Consider the following 20,632-nt stretch of genomic DNA (forward strand, 5'->3'; position numbering starts at 1 on the left):
ACCAACAAGCGCATTGCATTCGGTAGAGGTAATTTATTTGGGAAACACATGGAAGAGATAATCTTTGTCAGCCCGAGCAAATAAATTCAAAGTCTACTAATGAGATCTGTTAACATCTAAGATAGAACATCTGTATGCATTTCCTCCTTGCAGTGAGATAATAACTTTGCCTCAGAGATTCATAACTGTAAACATGTGTACAAAGAGGCAGCAGAGGATAACGTCACCTTTACTCGCGCCGCTCCTCCCGTGGTGAGTATTTTCTGCTGTTGAGGAAGGCTGTTTGAGATCTCTTCCTCGTCTGTGGTGTTTGTATATGTAACACCTCTGTAAATAGACCGAGCCGTGGCATTTGGATGGCCTCACTGTGCTGCTCTTTCGCTGCGACTCGATGGGCCGTCCTCGTCCTTGAGGACGGAGTCTGTTGCGTCGGGTACAAAATACTCCACCGTTTTTTTCCACCCGTTTCGCCTCACTCCTCTTGGCCATTTTCCTGCTCTTCTCCGCCCAGTGACCCACAGCACACACCTGTTTCAGGTTCCAGCGCCTTTGAACTACTTGTTCAGCCACTCCTGTTCTTACTGCTCAAGACGCTCAGTGTGTGGTAATAAATCTTGATGCTAGCGTTTTAAATCGTACATTTCTCCGGCATACCGAGTCTTTTTTATATGACTCTGACCTTGAAATGTTCAGCTCGCGGGCTACAACGACTCTAACCATTTTGGCACGTCCTCCCCTGCTGTTCCCCTGTCCAGCAGATAAATGTAGACCGGGCTTTTTCTAGTCTGGGCCGCTTGCCCGTTAAGTTCTCTTGTAGCGAGGCAGAGAGATGGAAGTAACTTTTCTTTCTGTCAGACATGGTCAATAAAGCTCCGTTTATGCTCCCTCAGAATTCGTCTCTTGTTCCCGCACACCTGCAGGTTCACCTCGTCCCAAGGTTCGCTGGTTCAAGAATGGCCTGGAGATACATCCCGAACAGTCAGAGCTTTCTGTGGCGAGGGACGGAGCTCTCGTAATTAGCTCGGCGTCCGCCAGCCACAGCGGGGACTACAAGTGTGTGGCAACCAATGAGGCGGGCTCCGTGGAGAGGAAGACCAGGCTGAAAGTAAAAGGTGAGAATTCACTTACGACTGTTTTCCCTCCTCCTAATAAAATTCCTTAAACTGAACTTAAAGGGACAGTTCGTGCCAAAATCAAACATACATATTTCTCCTCTCACTTCATCCATCAATTTGTTGCTTTGGTTTTGTGGTGTACTGTCCCTTTAAACACGATTCTTCCCTTTTTCTTTTGCACTTCAACAGTTCCCCCAGAGATCCAAGATGATGGCCAGCCACTGAACCTCACAGTCACCTTGAAGCAGCCTCTCACTCTGGGCTGCGATGCCTTCGGGATCCCCTCTCCGACAATCACCTGGACTAAAGATGGTCATCCTGTCAGTATTTTTGCCCTCAATTTAGAATGAATTTAGCACTCGGGCTGCATGTTAATATCTAGCTGTACAGTGCCACCAAGTGGTCACTGTTCTTAATACAATTAAGCAGTCAGAAGGCATTTAAACTGATCTGTTGTGCGTCCAGGTGGACAGTCCAGGGGTGTACCTGCAGAACGGGAACCGGATGCTGAGAATCTACAGAGTTCAACCAGAACATGCAGGAAGATTTTCCTGCACAGCTCAAAACTCGGCTGGAGAGGCCCGGAGAGAATATAACATAGTGGTACAAGGTGTGACAGTATGAATAGGAACAAAGTGCAGGAAATTACATACTGAGGATGTGCACCACGTTAAGAAGTTTTTCTTGCCTTCATTGGACTTAAAATCTCCTCAGTCAGCGAGTCTAAAGCCCCCAGAGAGCTTAAAGTGTTTGATTAAACTTTAATACTCCACTTAATGCAGCATACATCTTGACTCACCATCCACGTCACTGCTAATGAGCTCATTAACAGCTAAACTGATGTCCCTTTAAAAACATGTGAACTAAGCGGTGAATGTGTGACTTACAGCTCCACCGGTGATCTCAGGAACCTCCCGACTGCAGGAGCTAACTGTTGCACTGGGCCAGGAGGTGGAGTTCCAGTGTCGGGTTAGCGGACGACCAGCACCCAGAGTGGAGTGGAGCCGCGACGGAGAGTAAGCGTCAGTTTATCGACGTGGCATTCGGCGTCGCTCACAGGATATCAGTTTGATCCACCATTCCCTTCCTCTCTCTCTGCAGGGTTCTGTCCCGTGACGGAGACCCCCACGTGGAGTTCCTGGAAGACGGCCAGGTGCTGAAGGTGAAGTCAGTCAGACTGAGGGACCAGGGGCTTTACCAGTGCCTGGCCAGTAACAACGCTGGGACTCAGATGCGCCAGTTCAGACTCACAGTACAAGGTCTCCACTTTATCTGAGACGCATGCCGTACGCTGCCCGCCACGCTCAGCTCGCGCTCGCATTTATTTTCTGCCCACAAAAAAAAACACAAAACACTAAAAGAAAGAAAAGAAAGAATGCTTTAAAAGCCAGCAGGAGTCGATTTCTTTTCCTGTGCTGGTGGCAGCAGCCTTGTTGTAAGACAGAAAACAACTTTTAACGTCATGTCCTGAGTGGCAGTAGAAATGATCAACTGTTCTTCCTTCACTAGTTAGAAATCCTAGTTGAGAATCATAATGTCATTTTGACTAGTTCCAATTTTAATCAAACATATCTACAACTGACTTCTCACTAGCCAAACCGCCTCATATCAACATTTATTTTCTCACCAGAATAAATCATCACTGCAGACATCTGCAGTCGTTCTAACATTACAGACATCACAAAGGGAATTCAGCTCTGACTCATCAAAATTATTGATATGTTGATTTGTAACCAATAAGAATGTAGTTTCAAATATCTGAAATACAGTTTAACCAGTGAAAATTATATTTGTAGCAGTTATATCTGGAATATCTATGGTTCCTTAAATAAATGGACATTAATTGTGACATATCATTTATGAAATGGTTTGTTGATATGTTGGACACATCGGAAATGCAATTATTGTTTAGAAATGAATCAGTTTTGACTGCAAATATATTTGTAAAATGTCAAAATTGTTTGACAGATACCTCAAATATTTAACATTTTAACCGGTAAAAATCGCATTTCTGTCAGCTGTTGAAAGGTCCCGTCTGGTCTGTGAGCACATACTGAATTCTCTTCATGCAAACCTAAAGAGCATGTGCTGTAATTACCCAAAGTCCTGCACAGTGCATTTCTGTTTTAGGGTCTCCCGCACAGAACGGCTCAATCCTCTGAGGATCTATTCATTCTGAGCAGCAGGGGCAGTACAAATCTTTCCGGCTCTTAAACTTTGGCGTACTGTCGGCCTTTTCTCTGCAGCTCCCCCCACCATCAAGGGCCCCACTGAGACCTCGGAGGTGTCAGTGGTGCTGGGCTTCCCTACAGTCCTCCCCTGTGATGTGGAGGGCTCACCCACACCCAGTATCACCTGGTTAAAGGACAACCAGCCCATCGTGTCCAGTCCCCAGCTGACATACACTCGCGGTGGGCAGGCGCTGCGACTGGGCTCAGCGCGGGGCGACAGCACCGGCCTCTACACCTGCAGGGCCACGAATCCGGCCGGCACCGCCGTCAAACATTATTCTCTGAGCGTCCTGGGTAAGAGACATCTGCTGTGCTTTACAGATTAAAATGGCCGAGGCAGAACTTTCACTGATGCGCCTGTTTTCCCCCCTCTGTTCAGTCCCACCACGGATAGAAGGTGACTCCTCAACGTTTGGTGGTCAGGAAGAGAAAGTCCGGATCAACGGGACTTTAACTCTGTCCTGTCTGAGCAAAGGTTTCCCTGAGCCTAAGGTTCATTGGTTCAAAGATGGACAGGTGGGATGTACTTCTGATTCCAGTGGAACAAGTTCAGCATCTACTGGCAACTAGTGTGAATTGCAATAGCAGAAGCAGAATTGGCATCTTGCACAAACCACCTCCACTCCAGATTTTTTTGCCACGAGTAAGCTGGTTAATTATAGTAAAGACACAGGACGTATCCAGTGATTACATATCATCATGTAAAATACTGTGCCAATACTGCTTTCCTGGTAATACTGTTATAGAAGCTGACGCAAAAACCAGTTTGGATTTCTTAAGACGAGATCTGAGACAGCAGAGGACACAGCCATTAGTTTAGTTTTGTATCTGAGGTATTTTCTCTGTCTTTAGTTGCTGACCGGAAACGTCCACGTTGGCGTTCAGGAGAGCGGCCACCACCTCCACATTGAGAACGCCAAGTTGTCCCACGAGGGCCAGTACACCTGTGTGGTCACCAACTCTGCAGGGGAGGACAAGAGAGACTTTCGCGTCACCATTCAGGGTTTGTCTGCTCAAACCGGTGTTGTTGCTCCTGGAATAGAGAAACAAAATCTCCTTGAATTAATCCAAAGTGACTGACACAAACATACTCTGGTCTCGCCAGTTCCTCCCATCTTTCACCGAGTGACTAACAGAGAAGCAGCTTGGGGTCTGGGACACGAGGGTGATGATAAAGAGGACATGGTGGAGAAGGTGGAGGTGGTCCTGAGCCATCCGGTCAGCCTGTCCTGTGAGAGTAATGCCATCCCCCCACCCAAGCTTAGCTGGTACAAGGACGGACAGAAGCTCACCTCCGGCGATGGAGTGGTGCTGCTTCCTGGTCAGAGGAAACTCCTTCCTGTGTGATCTCAGTTAACGCCAGTGGTGGTCATGTTGGGCATATTCACTGATAAATGTGTTTGTCCCCTCAGGTGGACAGGTGCTGCAAATTGCGCGAGTGCTGAAAGAAGACGCTGGGAAGTACACATGTCAGGCTGTTAATGAAGCTGGAGAGGACCACATGCACTTTGAACTGGAGGTCTTAGGTAAGCATGTAAATAATCTGGTCATTAAAATGTACACAAGGAAACGTCTTTGTATGAAAATGGTGGAAAATCATTTCTGAAGGGGGCGTCTGCTGTTTTTACCTCCTCAGTCCCTCCTGTGATCATGGGAGCATCAGAAGAGTTCATGGAGGAGATGGGAGCGGTGGTCAACAGCAGCGTGGTCCTCCACTGCGACGCCACCGGACACCCCGCTCCAGTGGTCTCCTGGCTGAGGGACGGGCAGCCGGTGCACACGGACTCGCAGCACCACATCAGCGAGGACGGGACTCAGCTCCAGGTTAGTCACCCTGCTGGTAAACCGATCCGACGGTGACGTGTTTTAACACAGGATTAACACTTCAGTCCCATGTTTCAGCTCCTCGGCGTCCAGGTTTCGGACATGGCTGGCTATCTGTGCGTAGCTGAGAACAAGGTTGGCACAGTCGAGAAGCTCTTCAGTCTGACAGTGCAAGGTAAGAAAAGTCCATAACTCTCGAAGCTTCACCACTTCAGATTTTTGTCATGGATGTCATTTTATCATGACTGCTGTCGTCTCTTTTAGTGCCTCCGAGAATAACTGGCCGCAAGGAGGAGGAGGTGAGTGTGATCGAGGGCCACATGGTGTCACTGCTGTGTGACGTCCAAGCATACCCTCCCCCAGAGATCACCTGGACCAGAGACGGGCAGGTCCTGCACTTCAGCACCGGGATCCACATCCTGCCAGGTCAGACCTCAGGCACCCGCAATAATTCTGAAGTCATGAGCTTTGTTTGAGTCTCATAATGGTGAGGATATTACATTTCATACCATTATATATATATATATATATATATATATATATATATATATATATATATATATATATATATATATATATATATATATATATATATATATATATATATATATATATATATATATATATATATATATATATATATATATATATAATAGGAGGCCAGATGCTGCAGTTGCCTCGGGCGAGGCTGGAAGACGCAGGACAATATGTATGCACAGCCACCAACTCAGCAGGCCAGGACCAGAAGAGTATTCTCCTCAGTGTTTATGGTGAGCAAACACACACTAACCCATCTGCACAATTCAGCACATGTGCAGATGATCAAATCTCAAAACACAACAAAAATGTGTTTACCGCAAGCCAGCTGTGACAGAGAAGTGAATCAAACTGAGATCACGTCCTCTCTGTGTGTGCAAACCATCAGTCCTGCCCACCCTGAAGCCCCGTCTAGATGCTGAGTCAGACTCGGTCACCCCGCAAGTCGGCTCCTCTGTCACCCTGAGATGCGAAGCTCGCGGCGTTCCCGAGCCTGAGGTCACCTGGTACAAAAATGGGCTGCAACTGGCCGCAGGTAACGGACTGAGGATGGATGGCCACCAGCTGGAGATCGTCGGAGTTCAGGTCAGGAAGAAATGTTTTCACGTCATACGTGTTTGAGTCTGTTGTTGTGTGTTCATAAAATTTGTGTAAATATATATAAAAACTAAATTAGATCTAAGGGACATCCAAATGACCTGATGCAGAGGTTGTAGTAAATCAGTTCAAACCAATGGAAAAGCCTTTGAGGGAACTGGACCTGGAAAGTCCTTGAAAAGTCATTTAATCTGATGTTTAGCAATGTTATGTGTGAACCCTGTTGCCTTCAGCCCTCCCTCACCACAATGACCTTCTTTTTGGGCTCCTAGTTGGCAGATGGGGGCACCTACACCTGCAAAGTGTCCAACGTGGCTGGACAGGTGGACAGGACATTCAGACTGACAGTTCATGGTGAGAATATCTCTGCTCTATTCTCAAAGTAACTCTGTAAACAACTCAAACTTATAACACGTTCATATGTCCACAGTCCCACCTGTGCTGGGCGGGTCTCTCCGGGAGTCCCTAAACTACACCCTTGGCTCCCATGTGGCCCTGCTGTGCGAGGCCTCAGGGGTCCCTGTGCCCAGCGTCACATGGCTCAAGGATGGAACTCCTATTGGTAAGAGAGGCAGTGATGGGGGGGTGGGGTTTGGGGGTGTGGGGAGGCTGGAACAGTTTGTCACGTGTGAAAGCTGGTGTAAGCGAACGTGTCTGCTGTCCAGAGAGCAGTCTGCAGTGGCAGTGGTCCGTTCGGGGGTCCAGGCTGGAGCTGGGGCCTCTCACGCTGTCTCATGCTGGAACATACACCTGTGTGGCCAAGAACAGCGAGGGACGGACGCAGAAGGACTACACACTCGCAGTGCAGGGTAAATGGCAAGACTCGCTCGCCCTACAACACGATATGTCTCACTCATAAACGAAAAGATTTTCTGTGGCATTTCAGCGGTAATCTTTGTCCCTCTCAGTATCGCCCAAAATCCTGGACTCTGAGCTCCCCTCTGACGTGAGTGCAGCCACGGGAGAGGAGGTGACGCTGGAGTGCAGAGCAACTGGGATCCCCTCGCCACATCTCAGCTGGCTGAAAGACGGCGTGACTTTAGAGCCATCAGACGCTCGCCACATCACGTGAGTCGTTCACATTCCACACTTCCTTCAGAGCGTTGTGAAAGAATAACAATGATATATTTTATTACAGCGAGTTGGCCTCATTCAGAGCTGCTGAATTTGTTTTGCGAGCAGCTCAAGAATCGACCCCTAAAGGTCTGGAAAATAAAATATTACTCATCATCGTCAAAGATAAAGTGCATGAGAGACTGAAGTGTGGACAGACAAACGGGAGTCGTTCTGGTCCCTCGTCCAATTTCATCATGGGGATCAGTAAGAGCAGCTGTTTTACAGCTGTACATCTGCTTCAGCCAGTGTGTGTGTGTGTGTGTGTGTGTGTGAGAAAATCGTGGGACGATGATGATAATGAATGACGATGGTGGGAAAGTAATACTGAGGTTCAGGTTTAGGGTGGGCACATAATGGATGCTGGTTTAGATGGATGAATGTGTGTCTGGTGTTAATGTGTCAAACGTACCGTGTGCAGTGTGACCTCTGAAGGCAGCACGCTGACATTACTGAGGCTGAGTCCCGAGGATTCTGGGACATACACCTGTTTGGCTGTCAGCCCAGCTGGACAGGAGAGCAAAATCTACACCCTCTTTGTTCTCGGTGAGTATGAACATTTTTCTGTCTGTCTTATCTGTGTCCTTGTCTAAGTTTCTGACTTATGTGAGCTGATCCGTTTGGCTGCAGTCCCGCCGTCCATCTCGGGTGAGACGACTGTCCCCAGAGAGCTGCAGGTCACACAGGACAGCGTTGTGACTCTGGAGTGTCAGGCAGCAGGAAGCCCTCCTCCTCAGATCAGCTGGCTGAAGAACGGACGCCCCCTGCTTCTGTCTCCTCGTACTCGTCTCCTGTCCGGTGACTCCGTGCTGAGGTCAGTTTGGACAGACAAAACCAGATGAAGCGCTACACGTTTACTGGTGAGGTAATGCTCAGTGTTGTCTTTCTTTATGAAAAAGGATTTCTCCCGTGCAGCTGTCCGACTCTGGAGTTTACACATGTGTGGCACGCAGCCGAGCCGGTCTCGCCGAGCTCAGCTACGATGTCCAGGTCCAAGGTACAGTCATAACTCCTCCTGAGCTTCACTCGGACTGTCACGTAGCTCTGTGGATCTGAGGGTTTCATACTGTGTTTCTTTGCTCCGCAGTGCCCCCAGGAGTGGATCATGTTGAACCCGTGGAGCCAGTTACCGTAGTCCAGGGCTCCCTGGTGACGTTAACCTGTGAAGCGCGGGGTGTCCCCCCTCCGACGCTGACGTGGTTAAAGGACGGCCAGCCCCTGTCCCTTCACCGTAACCTGCTGCTGGATGGACAGGAGACACGGCTGCAGCTGCCTGACGTAGCGCCTTCAGACGCCGGACTCTACAGCTGTGTGGCCAGCAACCAGGCAGGAAGCAGCACGAAGAGCTTTAACCTCACCGTGCTCGGTAAGCACACAGCAAAATGTATTTCTAAGTTGAAGTCATGGTGTAAAGTCCCCGAACAGCTGAGTCAAAAACACTCTGCTTTCTAATCCAGAGCCTCCAAAGATATCCAGCTCCAGCTCTCCACAAGAGCTGAACGTAGCCGTGAACAGTCCACTGGAGCTGGAGTGCTCCGCAACGGGAGTCCCTCCTCCCGCCCTCAGCTGGCTCAAAGATGGCCGCCCCCTGGAGGGAACCGACATCATTCAGCAGGATGGACACTTTGTCCGGATTAGCAAAGTCCAGGTACATTTCAAACACGCAGTATCAGATAGTCGAGGTTTCCTTGGAAACGTAACACTGACTAACTGTGAGCACCTGCACTATTTAGAACAAATGGTTTGGCTTTCTGCAAATGGTACTTTGAGGGGAAAAGATTACTTCTACCGAGAATCCAGTGAGAGTTTCTGAAAGAAAAACACACTTAATAAGTCTGTTGGAGTGTAAACGTGTTCAGTTTCGCCGTACAAAAACCAGAAGTATGCGACATGAAGATTTTAAAACATGTTCCCGAAGCAGCTGTGAACCTGAAGCGTTAACAGCGTCAGTACTGATACAGCACAGTCATGCAAGAAGCACTCAAGCTGATGAATGTTGTCTCTTTAAAGGTGGAGGATGCAGGTCTGTACACCTGCTTGGCCAGCAGCCTAGCCGGAGAGGATGGAAAGAACCACTGGGTCCGAGTCCAAGGTGACACAAGCTGTTCTTGTTCTGTCGAAGTTGGACGAAATACATCACGTCTCTCTGCTCTCTTAACTTCCTGTCTTTCTTTGCATCTGGGACTTGAGGAATAAAGCTCTGAGCACACGCAGGAGTGAAGATCTGTGTTTGGACAAAAGTAGAAACAGTCCTGGCCCGGTGTTAACACTGTCTGGCTACAGTCATGCAAAGCTTTTATATTGTGAGAGCCGCTACACACGCGATATGACGTGTGTGCGGTACGAGTGTGTTTTCACACACGTGTTTTGATTGATGGCACAGCTCTGATTTATGATGCACACTGCACGACCTCCCCAGCCATTTGTCTGACCTATTTGTTCAGAAGAAAAGGCTTCCATAAATATCATTACACACAATACTGATGAGACTTAAAGTTAGAAAAATCGTGATGTCATCCTCCCTTACATTATCATGACATACGCAGCTCAGCCGCATCATAAAACTCATTAAACTGTAGTTCATGTGGAAAGCCAAGCCAAGTTACGCAGGTACACACGAGTTTTTACATCTGGCCCTCATTTACCTTTCAGATTTTTATCTGTTCCATATGACCACGTCTTCCTCTTCTTTGTTTTCAAGAGGCACTGCAGACAAACCTCACCTCTGGAACCTTTTTGCACCACTTAATAACCAGTGGTTGTGTTTCAGTCCCGCCCACCCTCCTTGGCTCCGGTGATGTGAGGACGTTGACGGTGCCCCTTAATGGACATCTGACCTTGGAGTGCCTGGCTGACAGCGACCCGGCTCCTGAGATAGAGTGGTACAAGGATGAGGCTAAACTGCAGGTACAGAGCCGAAGGAAAAGAAGGTGGACTCAAAGCCCTCCACTCTCACTCACACCGTCTCTTTTTCCCACCCTCCTCCTGTTAAATCAGCTGGGTGGTCGTGTCCAGCGGCTGGCAGGGGGTCAGTACCTGGAGATACAGGAAGTCAGGCCTGAGGACAGCGGCCAGTACAGCTGCGTGGTCACCAACATGGCCGGAAGCACCAGTCTGTTTTTCACGGTGGAGATTGTCTGTAAGTCGGCCTGTCGATGTTGATTTAAATACATTTTTTTACGTGGTTCTGCATCCCATGTGTCACCTCGTTTCTCCAGTACCACCTGTAATAAAGGCAGGAAGTTCAGCGGTGACGGCGCAAATCAGCCAGGATGCAGTTTTACCGTGTGAAGTCGACAGCGACTCCTCAACGACGGTCATGTGGAGGAAAGATGGCTTCCCCGTAACTCAAGATAACAATAAGTAGGTCCACGTCCATCTGTCAGTGTTCTGGTTTACTTTTCCACATGGACTCAGCTTGTCTGTCCATTCATTCATCTGTTCACTGTGTATTTGTTTCAGGTACACAAAGTTGTCAGAGGGCTCCTTGCGTGTACATGGGGTTCAGTTGAGTGATGCTGGTCGCTACTACTGCACTGTGTCCAACCAGGCTGGCTCAGATCACCGGGTGGTGGATCTGCGGGTGTTCGGTAAATACAGCAAAGGACATGTTGCCTCTGAGCGTTCAGTAGAGAAACAGAAAACGAGTGTTCAGTAGATTTCAGCAGGAATTACATTAAAGATAGACGACATGAGAGCTTCCCGAAAGTGAAGCTAAAACATGTGTATCGCCCCCTGGAGGCTGGCTGCAGTACAACTCATAAACCCCTACCCCTCCATGGTAGGAGATGGGACCTGAGACAAACCAAAAACTCAAAGTACACATCAAATAAATTTTCTTCAAATTCTTAGTTTGTTTAAGTGTTAATTTTTCAGATAAGTTTGGTTTTAATTAGTTGATGGCAGCACTCATATCCCGGTTATTGTGACTTCATTTTTGTACAGTAGGAGACGTGTCAGCCATCTTTGTTTGTTTGTTTGTCTGCCAATGTCCTGACTTTTGTGCCAATATAGTGCATAAATTTGACAGTCTGTAGGCCGGGGTAAGGTGGTTGGTAGATTGGACAGTGCTGACTGGCTCTCTTAATCGGTTGGGTGGATGTGGGTATTTAAAAATCTCTGACCCACATATGATTAACAGGCTGGATGAGTTTTGATCACACTGAAGTCCCTGGTTGATTCTGTTTATGATAACAGTCGAGCCGTCATGCTTAAAAACTATCTATGCTATCTCACAGCATAGCAATGTCATCGCCATGTGTGAATGTATTCTGTCTGCCGTCAGTGGGTCCGTCAATCAGTCCAGGTCCATTCAACGTGACAGTAACCACTGGGATCAGAGCTGTGCTGAGCTGTGAGACGACAGGCATACCCCCACCTAAAGTGTCCTGGAAGAGGAATGGCACTCCGCTTGACGTCAGCCAGCAGCCTGGTGCATACAGGTAAAGATCGCGTAGACATAGTCTCTGTGATGTCATCCATAGCTTCCATCGCCTTCGTGAAGTTCAGTGTGGTGGGACCGGCCGTCATCATCTTGGCAGTGCCAGACTCTGCCCAACTCCTGGTTAATCAAAAAATAATACAAAAATATCCTATGAATCCCAGTAATAAAACCTTAAAAACTGATCCGTCCAGGTTACTGTCCTCTGGGTCGCTGGTTCTCCTGTCACCATCCAATGAGGATGAAGGTTACTTTGAGTGCACTGCTGTCAATGATGTCGGGGAGGAGCGAAGGGTCATTGAGGTCATCCTGCAAGGTATTGCAGTTTTAAATAAGTTTTAAACAATAAGCAGACAGCAGAGAAATCATCTGAAATGACTGCACTGATGAATTGGCTGTTTGCTCTTTCAGTCCCACCGTCCATTGAAGACGATGTCACGACAGTCACGGCTGTGAAGATGTCTCCTGTGGTGTTGCCTTGTCACGTGCAAGGACGCCCTCAGCCCACTGTCACCTGGACGAAGGGCGGAGCCAAACTGGGCTCCAGAGGAGGAAGTTATCGTGTCCTTCCCACCGGTTAGACAACACGCCTGAAGGAACTGTAGTATTTTACTCTTTTCCTACTTAGATACAACATTATCCTGTGTGCCTGTCTGTATACCACTGCAGGACTGCTGGAGATAACTGCTGCGGTGCCAAGCCATGCAGGCAGGTACACATGCTCAGCCAGAAACCCAGCTGGAGTGGCTCACAAACACATCTCTCTCACAGTGCAAGGTGGGTCGTCATGCACTGGCTGTGAAACCTGTTGGAACGCAGGTGGAACGTGGAACATTACTTATAACAAAGGATTTGTTCTCCCATGAACTTCAGAGCCCCCAGAGATCAGGCCAATGGCAGAGGAGGTACAAGTGGTGCTTCATCATGGGACCGTTCTGCCCTGCGAGGCTCATGGCTTTCCCAGACCATCCATCACCTGGCAAAGGGAGGGAGTTCCCATAGCAACAGGTACTTTGAGCTCATTTAGAGACACTTCACTGCACAGTAGATGCTGTTCCTGGTGCTTACATTCACAGTGATTATGTTGCTAAAACTCCCCTTTAATGAGTGCCGTCACTGTGAGGAAATTCTCAGCACTTGGACGGCTACACTTCCATCCAGCCCGATCAGTCTCATTGGAATCCATGGGACGTGGTCTGATCTGATTTCTGCGCTCATGAGATGTGATTTAATTGTGTGATTACAGGCCACAGGCTTGCCTTGCTGTCTAACGGAGCCCTGAAGTTTTCTCGTGTCACGCTCGGTGACGCGGGGACCTACCAGTGCCTGGCAAAGAATGACGCTGGCGTAGCCGTGGGCAGGACCAAACTAGTCCTTCGAGGTAACTTTTGATCTCACAACTGTGTGTCACAGTGGTACAGTCAACAGCTCACCTACTCCACCCGCTCCTCTCATGTTTGTGCAGTTCCCCCCGTGCTGAGTGTGCCTCGGGTCGAGTACACCGCAGTGCTTGGCCAGCCGGTCAGCCTGGAGTGCGTGGCTGACGGGCAGCCGCAACCCGAAGTCACTTGGCATAAGGAGAGGAGGCCTGTGGTTGACGGTGCTCATATACGTATCTTTTCCAATGGAACCTTGGCGATTGCTTCCACCCAGCGCAGCGACGCAGGCCTGTACACATGTACCGCCAAAAACCTCGCCGGCAGAGCCAGCCATGACATGAGGCTGCTTATTCAAGGTGAGTGACACTTCTCGTTATTTGAAGAATGAATACATGACATGTTGGGATTTAACTTGCTAAAACCTGATGCTTTTACATTTCAGTCCCGCCCATGATTCCTCCGGCGCAGACCGAGCTGTCAGTCATTCAGGGATTTCAGGCGCTGCTGCCGTGTGCTGCACAGGGTTCACCAGAGCCCAGAGTGTCATGGGAGAAGGATGGAGCCGCTGTGCCCAACCTTCCGGGGAAATACACCGTCCTGCGATCAGGAGAACTGATCATCGAGAGGGCTGAGGTTAGCCTGAGTACGACTCACTGCATCACAATCTACAACTCTGTCTAGTTTTGGGGCTTACGAATCAGTTCTAACTGCTTCCTCCACACAGCCAGGAGATGCTGGTGTGTTTACATGTGTGGCTACCAATGCAGCAGGCTCCGTGAGACAAGACGTCCGCCTGGCCATCAACACGAGGCCGGCCTTCAAGGAGCTGCCAGGCGATGCGACTCTGAACAAAGGGCAGCGTCTGGCCCTGTCCTGCCACGCTCAGGGGACACCGTCTCCGGTCATCTCCTGGACGGTCAACAACAGTCCTTTCTCAGGTATAATCTGCCTCAACACATCAACCAGCAAAGTGTAACCGTGCCAGTGTGGGAAAAATCACATCCTTTTCAAGAAGGGAGTTTCTGTTGATCACATGAAAAGCAATCATTGTTGCTGTTGTGACATTAAACCCTGAGAGACCCACCACAGACCACAAGAGAGAGGGAGCTAGCAGGCCAACAGCATGTGCCACATAGACGCGAAAGCTGGGAGCCTGAAGATTAAGTTGGTTTAACATGTTCTTAGTCCTTGAACACTATGATGGAAGTATATGACGGACATCCCTATGCTCAACTGTGTCTCCTGGGTTCACAACATCAGCTATACACATTAGGTGCAAAATGTAACCACACAGGAACTGGTAAAACTGGTCAAACACGTTAAGACACCTGCACCTGAAAGGACCAGAAAGAAAAATCCATGCTGTGTCTGGTTATTAAACACATTTCGATGTTTCTGTAAGAACTGCATACGCTTAGCAAGTACTTCTGGAAATTTTTGCTCAGGAAATCTGACATTGTCAATATGCCTGGGATGCCGTACATCCTCTGAATGCTGCAAGTCTGTAGTTTGTGTAAAGTTTCATGAGGCTATGATTATCCTAGAGGTCACACTAGGTCATTTTATACAGTGGTCTCAGTGCAATAAAATGGCTACCAAGAGGGCTAAAATCATCACACATTAATACAGTTGTGTTCATTGAAACAAGAGTGTCTCAGCTTTCCAATCAGACCCATTTTATGCAATTCCAACAGAGTTTAGGGACCCGACTGTGCTGAGATATTCAAATAAACCATTTCTGGCAGAGGCACAAATGTTTACTGCAAGCAAAAAGTGTACATTGTGGGCCAGTTTTCATTCAGATATCTTGAGGTCAGAGGTTGAAATGATCGTGCCAGGTTACGAAGCATGTTATGGACGGATTGTGTAATACTGTTCCAGGTGCCACCGTTGATGAGGCCGGCCGGAGCTCCGTGATCATTGACAATGTGACTGTGAGTGACGCTGGGACATATGTGTGCATAGCAGAGAACAGCGTGGGCTCCATCAGGGCGCTCTCATTCGTCCGAATCAGAGGTGAGCTGCTTCTCAAGGCCAAATCCAAGCTTGTCCGTGCAACTTTCTGCACACTGATATGATCTTGAACTCGTAAGCATGTGCTGTGCATCTCCAGAGCCTCCGGTGCTGAAGGGTGAAGCCCACATGTCTCAGACAGTCGTCCAGGGTGGCTCCGCGATGCTCGACTGTCCAGTCCACGGAGACCCCAGCCCCGTCCTGCGCTGGATCCGGGATGGAAAAGCTTTGCTCCGCTCCCTTCGAATGCAAGCACTTCACAACGGATCCTTGGTCATTTACAGCATCACTGTAAATACACAGTTCCCTTTATGTTTTGTTCTGTGTTTACAACATTTTAGAGAAGTGATCCTGCCCTTCGGTTTGAATGATTAACCCCCCCACCCCCCGAGCAGCTTCCATTAAGAAATGTTTCAGGAGAACAGTGGAGCAGCATTCATCCTATCCAGGCTTCATCTGCAGTGCCCTTGGGTGGAGGAACAGTGTGTGACTGTCCTGCAGCGTCCTGCTCCCACCTAAATCAGATTCACTTCAGTCAGAAAGGCTAACCACATTAGAGGGGGAGGGAGGGAGATGTTCCCAGACTCTGCCTCTCTTTCCTCAGCCTGTAACCTTGTTAGACCTCTAACTGCTCCTGTAATTGCACAGCCTGCAGTTGAGACTTTCTCACAGACAGATGACCGTCCTTCCCACAGAGCACTCTAATGTGAAATGTCCTCTCTCTGGCCCAATAATATCTACTCCGACACAGAATTTGATGGAATAAAGTCTCAACTGCAGAGTAGAAAAAAATCTTTTTTTTGCTATAATGTCAGATTCCTTTCACCATTAGACTGCATGTGATCTGATCGCAGCTTTTGTTTTTGTCCTGGAGGTTTGAGGCCCTATCAGAGGTGCATTAAGCTAAACTCTCGTCCTTGACCTGTCTGATGTACAGGCTGCAGATGAAGGCGAGTACCAGTGTGTGGCTGAGAGTGAAGCGGGAACAGCTGAGAGGACCATTACTCTCAGGGTTCAGGGTGAGTTCTCTGCTTCCACCGACAGGATGTGAAGTTAACAAAATATACACAACCACACGTGTCATTTTGCTTTCTCTTGAAGTTGAAGTTCCAACAACTTCTCCCAGCTTCACTTATTCACTTACATTTTGTTCGTCTCTCGTTATCCATGCAGGGAAATCTGAATAAATTGTACTTTGGTTTGGTTTGCAGTTTCTGTAAAATGAACTGGTCAGCTAAATTGCAAAGAATCTAACTGATTTAAACTCGTCTAACACGTCCAGATTGATAAGTTAAAACACGTATATGAGCCACTCTGCACTGGCTTAACGAGCCCCCGGCGACCCGGTGCGTCTAATCAGGCCGTTTTATTTTCTGTTTTCAATGAGATAACAATCAAAACGCTTCTGTCTTTTGTCTCTTGACCAGTCAATGGGGGCTACTCTAACTGGGAGGACTGGGGTCCCTGCAGCAGCACCTGTGGACAGGGTTTCCAGGAGCGAATCAGACTGTGCAACGACCCAAAACCAGCAAATGGCGGCCGGCCGTGCAGCGGTCCCAGCGTGGACTCCAGGAAATGTCAAGCTGGTCTCTGTCCAGGTAACAGTTTAGACAGTAGTTGTTTTTAAGTCATCACTACTCATTCCAGACTTAATCTCATGATGATGGTCAGGCTCCTACTGAGTGCTCTTTTTACTGAGAGCGTGTAAACGCAGCACTTTTCTGTTTGTTCGGTGGTGAAAGGAGAGACTCCTCGCAGGACCAGAGGCAGCCTGATAGGCATGGTGAACGACAGGGAGTTCGGTGTGTCCTACCTGGAGGCCAACATCACGGACAACGAGGAGGGGAGCAGCAGTCTGCAGGCCCGGCTGGACAACATCCCCCCCAGTGTGGGTGAGTGACAGCACGTTGTCAGGCCTGCCAGCCTCCAGGACCACATGGTGCAGCATCTGCCCCCTCAACACCATCGTGCTAGTCCTCATTTCAATCAGTAATAAAGAAGACAAGAGGAAAAAGAAAAGTAACACAGTCGGCTATGAATAAAGCGGTGGTTCTTGACTTGGTCCACGTTAAGGACCCAGTAAGCCGACACAGACTTTGTTTTTAGATGTTTTATTACTGAAAAATCAAAAACGAAGCCCATCAGACCCCTCTTTGAAAACTACTGCCTTTTTAAAGTAAAGACGGTCTTCAGTGTCACTGAAGGTTTAGCTGTCGTCTTCCTTTGCTTTCAGCAGGCTAGACGCTGCTGCCTCCTGCTGTTAGACTGTAGTACTGCATGTACACAAGAGACAGCAGTAAGGTCTGCAGTATGTACACTAAATGTCTAAAGAGAGGGCTCCCCAAATGATCCTAGTGCTTGTTGCGGGGTAACCTTTGTGCAGTGGCCTTCTCAAGCTGCACAGTATGGGTTTCTTTTTAGGCCAGAGACCTTTTATATCTACAGAGGGTCTGACTCCTCTTCCACAGAGTCTGCCATGTTTCTACAGTATCCCAGGACAGGCAAACAAAACACTGGCTCTAAAGTTTTCTGGGGAGGGTGAGAGTTGTTAGTTGCAATCTGCAAACACACCACTAGATGCCACTAAATCCTACACACTGGATCTTAAACAAGCGGAAACAATCCCCTCCTGACCTCATGAAGTCTGCACGTGCTGAATTTCTGTGGTTCTGTTTCGCTGCAGGTCCCTTGTTGCGGGTGCTGGTCTCTGTTTTTGCTCCCATCTACTGGACCACAGTGCTGCAGAGCGGAGCAGCCAGAAACGGTTACTCCTTCACTCAGGGCCAGTTCAGACAGGAGTCTCAGCTGGAGTTTGAGAGCGGTAGGTTTAACCTCAGATCAGGTTTTCATTACGAGCATCGATGTTAGGTGTTGGACAGTGTCAGGCTGTGAAAAGCATGTGAGTCAGGTGCTCCACCCATCAGTTAGTCAGTCAGTTTTTTTTATTGACACTAACGTATGCGCACTAGTAAAAATATTAAAACATAAAATAAACAAAAAAGAAAAAAAACATCAGTCTGTAGAAACAAGCATGCAGCATAACTCCAACTGTTCTGTCATGATGAAAACAGCCACCTAACGTAATGCAGACTCAGATACGTCACTCAGTGCACTCATGTTAACTTGTGTATGAATTACGAGTCTGACACAAGCTAAAAAGACAGAAAATTTAAGCCAAAGTTGTCATGTGTGACACTTAATTCTGTGTAGTAGTATAGAAAACAGCCAGCAGATGGCGCCACTCACTACCACTGACATTCAGGAGTTCCCACATCACCTGTGAACAGTTTCCAAACGCTGCCTCTTGCCTCTAAATCAGGAGTGATTTCACGATTCTTTCACTTGAATTGATTTCTCTAAACAGGGGAGATCCTTCGTTTGACCCACGTCGCCAGAGGCCTGGATTCCGAGGGAGTTTTACTAATTGACATCGTAATCAACGGCTTTGTGCCTCCTTCGTTATCGTCGTCTCATCTGAGCCTACAGGTGCAGTCAGTATGCGTAGACCGTCTCCCGGACAATCTCTCTCCAGCTCCTCTGACCTGATTTCTTTTGTGCCCCGCAGGACTTTGATGAGTCCTACGTGCAGACGGGCCAGGGGCAGCTGTACTCGTGGTCGTCGCAGACCCACCAGAGAGCAGGAAACCCCATGGTGCTGCGCTGCAATCACACCATCATTTACGAGGGCCAGGAGGAGCGCCGGGGCCCTCTGCTCCAGCTGCTCAAAGTGTCGGGGCTGAACAGCGTCTACAACATGTTTACTCTGACTCTGGACTTCCACATCACCACCAGCCTTCTCATACCAGGTGCGGCCAACAAAAACACAATCGCTGCATCACACGAAACACTGGATGTTGTTATGAACTGAACCTCTCGTGTTTGCAGACGGTTACGGAGACTCTTGCCCTCGGGGTTTCGCTCTCGACGCGGCCTCCTACTGTGCTGGTATGCTGCTTTCCTTTGGTTGTTATGCTCCATTTGTCACTGCACCAGTTCGCTTACTGTGATTAAATGTGTCCTCGTCAGACGAAGACGAGTGTGCGCTCCAGTCGCCCTGCTCTCACTCGTGCACCAACATCATGGGAGGCTTCTCCTGTGCCTGCCCCTCTGGCTTCACCGTCTCCACAGAGAGCAACACGTGCCAAGGTGAGACGGAAACAACTTCAAGGTGTTCTGTCCAAGTGGCAGGCAGGCAGGTTGACATTTCTGTGAGAGTCCAAGATCTCGTACTGAAGGGATCCCTTAAAGACAGCTGAACTGCACAGATAGCAACCAAACTAAGGATAAAAAAACATTAGGGACCCACGACTGTTTTAACTGCAACAGGCGATAAATGAAGAAAGTGAACATTTCCAGAGAAACTTGTACCGCGGCTGGGAGGACCGGATGAATAACTTGTTAGAGAATATCATCTTTTATTATGAATGACGTTTGTACAGGAATTTCCTTCGCTCAGTCGGACCTGAAAGTTAACTTTGTGTGAAAAGTCGCGATTCCTTCCTGTAATGAGTGATCTGTTCTTCTGGACCTCTTCAGAGACCCCTTCAATCAGTTTTTATTGCACTTTCCACATTCTTTGTTCGATGTTTGTGGCTCAAATCACAAACTTTGTAGAACGTGTTTTCTTTTACTGTATTCCTCCCGGGGTGTCATCTTTTCCTCCTCTGACCAGCTTGTTTTGTCTTCTGCCAAACAAACGATCCAAACGGAGACTGCAGAATGTAACACCAGTAAAATCTCCTTGACGACAGTAAAACCTTTTAAAAGGATTCTGTCCAACACCCTGAAGTTGCTCAACTGAGAAGAACTTATGCTCAGTATGCTGCAGTGTTTTGTGCAACGAGCCACACAGATGCATGATTACATCCCTGTTATGTAAGGGAAAAAGGTCATCTTCATCTGCTTGACGTTTCTCACCATGCAGATATCGATGAGTGCTCTCAGGGCTCACACATGTGCCACTACAACCAGCAGTGTGTCAACACAGTGGGCACGTACCGCTGCCAGGCCAAGTGTGGAGCAGGATTTAAGCCCAGCATCACAGGAACCAGCTGTGAAGGCAAGTCGCCGTTTAACTGCCCGTGTTACCGCACAGCATCTCACAGACCGATAAAGCCAGATGTGCCCATTTTTGTGTTCCAGATGTGGACGAGTGTCAGGAGTCTGCTCTCTCTCCATGTCAGCACCAGTGCCTCAACACTCTGGGCTCCTACCGCTGCGTGTGCCACCCCGGGTACCAGCTGTCAGGACAACGCTGCATCGGTCAGTCCGCTCAGACACTCGTGCCTTTAAATCAGAGATGTGTTGGAGTGTTTTTCATGGAAAACAAAACAAAACAAAAACCATCTGAAGTCTTGCTGAGCCTGTGAAGAGCTAACGATC

The 20,632-nt window shown here is 48.4% G+C and overlaps 1 protein-coding gene and 1 long non-coding RNA gene across 4 annotated transcripts in view; one reads left to right on the plus strand and one right to left on the minus strand.

Moving 5' to 3' along the window:
• hmcn2 (hemicentin 2) overlaps nucleotides 1–20,632 on the plus strand; it is a 47,982-nt gene that overhangs the window by 24,386 nt on the left and 2,964 nt on the right. For both annotated transcript variants that reach the window (XM_046386779.1, XM_046386780.1), the window contains exons 27-76: nucleotides 921–1,112; nucleotides 1,305–1,435; nucleotides 1,581–1,725; nucleotides 2,005–2,131; nucleotides 2,217–2,374; nucleotides 3,362–3,640; nucleotides 3,726–3,862; nucleotides 4,199–4,349; nucleotides 4,452–4,667; nucleotides 4,759–4,872; nucleotides 4,983–5,170; nucleotides 5,249–5,345; nucleotides 5,435–5,596; nucleotides 5,827–5,940; nucleotides 6,096–6,292; nucleotides 6,577–6,658; nucleotides 6,735–6,866; nucleotides 6,970–7,113; nucleotides 7,213–7,372; nucleotides 7,839–7,963; nucleotides 8,048–8,231; nucleotides 8,317–8,414; nucleotides 8,505–8,783; nucleotides 8,875–9,065; nucleotides 9,428–9,509; nucleotides 10,188–10,324; nucleotides 10,415–10,556; nucleotides 10,636–10,780; nucleotides 10,880–11,007; nucleotides 11,703–11,859; nucleotides 12,053–12,174; nucleotides 12,270–12,434; nucleotides 12,528–12,635; nucleotides 12,732–12,866; nucleotides 13,105–13,239; nucleotides 13,324–13,593; nucleotides 13,680–13,870; nucleotides 13,962–14,175; nucleotides 15,119–15,253; nucleotides 15,351–15,541; nucleotides 16,188–16,269; nucleotides 16,678–16,848; nucleotides 16,993–17,142; nucleotides 17,934–18,071; nucleotides 18,615–18,736; nucleotides 18,816–19,056; nucleotides 19,136–19,195; nucleotides 19,277–19,396; nucleotides 20,175–20,309; nucleotides 20,393–20,512. In XM_046386779.1, coding sequence (XP_046242735.1) covers nucleotides 921–1,112; nucleotides 1,305–1,435; nucleotides 1,581–1,725; nucleotides 2,005–2,131; nucleotides 2,217–2,374; nucleotides 3,362–3,640; nucleotides 3,726–3,862; nucleotides 4,199–4,349; nucleotides 4,452–4,667; nucleotides 4,759–4,872; nucleotides 4,983–5,170; nucleotides 5,249–5,345; nucleotides 5,435–5,596; nucleotides 5,827–5,940; nucleotides 6,096–6,292; nucleotides 6,577–6,658; nucleotides 6,735–6,866; nucleotides 6,970–7,113; nucleotides 7,213–7,372; nucleotides 7,839–7,963; nucleotides 8,048–8,231; nucleotides 8,317–8,414; nucleotides 8,505–8,783; nucleotides 8,875–9,065; nucleotides 9,428–9,509; nucleotides 10,188–10,324; nucleotides 10,415–10,556; nucleotides 10,636–10,780; nucleotides 10,880–11,007; nucleotides 11,703–11,859; nucleotides 12,053–12,174; nucleotides 12,270–12,434; nucleotides 12,528–12,635; nucleotides 12,732–12,866; nucleotides 13,105–13,239; nucleotides 13,324–13,593; nucleotides 13,680–13,870; nucleotides 13,962–14,175; nucleotides 15,119–15,253; nucleotides 15,351–15,541; nucleotides 16,188–16,269; nucleotides 16,678–16,848; nucleotides 16,993–17,142; nucleotides 17,934–18,071; nucleotides 18,615–18,736; nucleotides 18,816–19,056; nucleotides 19,136–19,195; nucleotides 19,277–19,396; nucleotides 20,175–20,309; nucleotides 20,393–20,512 — 7,599 coding nt within the window. The remainder of the gene's footprint in view (nucleotides 1–920; nucleotides 1,113–1,304; nucleotides 1,436–1,580; nucleotides 1,726–2,004; nucleotides 2,132–2,216; nucleotides 2,375–3,361; nucleotides 3,641–3,725; nucleotides 3,863–4,198; nucleotides 4,350–4,451; nucleotides 4,668–4,758; nucleotides 4,873–4,982; nucleotides 5,171–5,248; nucleotides 5,346–5,434; nucleotides 5,597–5,826; nucleotides 5,941–6,095; nucleotides 6,293–6,576; nucleotides 6,659–6,734; nucleotides 6,867–6,969; nucleotides 7,114–7,212; nucleotides 7,373–7,838; nucleotides 7,964–8,047; nucleotides 8,232–8,316; nucleotides 8,415–8,504; nucleotides 8,784–8,874; nucleotides 9,066–9,427; nucleotides 9,510–10,187; nucleotides 10,325–10,414; nucleotides 10,557–10,635; nucleotides 10,781–10,879; nucleotides 11,008–11,702; nucleotides 11,860–12,052; nucleotides 12,175–12,269; nucleotides 12,435–12,527; nucleotides 12,636–12,731; nucleotides 12,867–13,104; nucleotides 13,240–13,323; nucleotides 13,594–13,679; nucleotides 13,871–13,961; nucleotides 14,176–15,118; nucleotides 15,254–15,350; nucleotides 15,542–16,187; nucleotides 16,270–16,677; nucleotides 16,849–16,992; nucleotides 17,143–17,933; nucleotides 18,072–18,614; nucleotides 18,737–18,815; nucleotides 19,057–19,135; nucleotides 19,196–19,276; nucleotides 19,397–20,174; nucleotides 20,310–20,392; nucleotides 20,513–20,632) is intronic.
• The window catches only part of LOC124058001, a 66,037-nt gene that overhangs the window by 926 nt on the left and 44,479 nt on the right, over nucleotides 1–20,632 (minus strand). The window contains exon 3 of one of the 2 annotated variants that reach the window (XR_006843194.1): nucleotides 228–2,469. This is a non-coding gene — a long non-coding RNA (uncharacterized LOC124058001). Of the gene's footprint in view, nucleotides 1–227; nucleotides 2,470–20,632 lie in introns of those variants that run through there. The other variant, XR_006843193.1, reaches the window with a different exon arrangement.

Source organism: Scatophagus argus, chromosome 4 (assembly GCF_020382885.2).
Source record: "Scatophagus argus isolate fScaArg1 chromosome 4, fScaArg1.pri, whole genome shotgun sequence".
NCBI lineage: Eukaryota > Metazoa > Chordata > Actinopteri > Scatophagidae > Scatophagus > Scatophagus argus.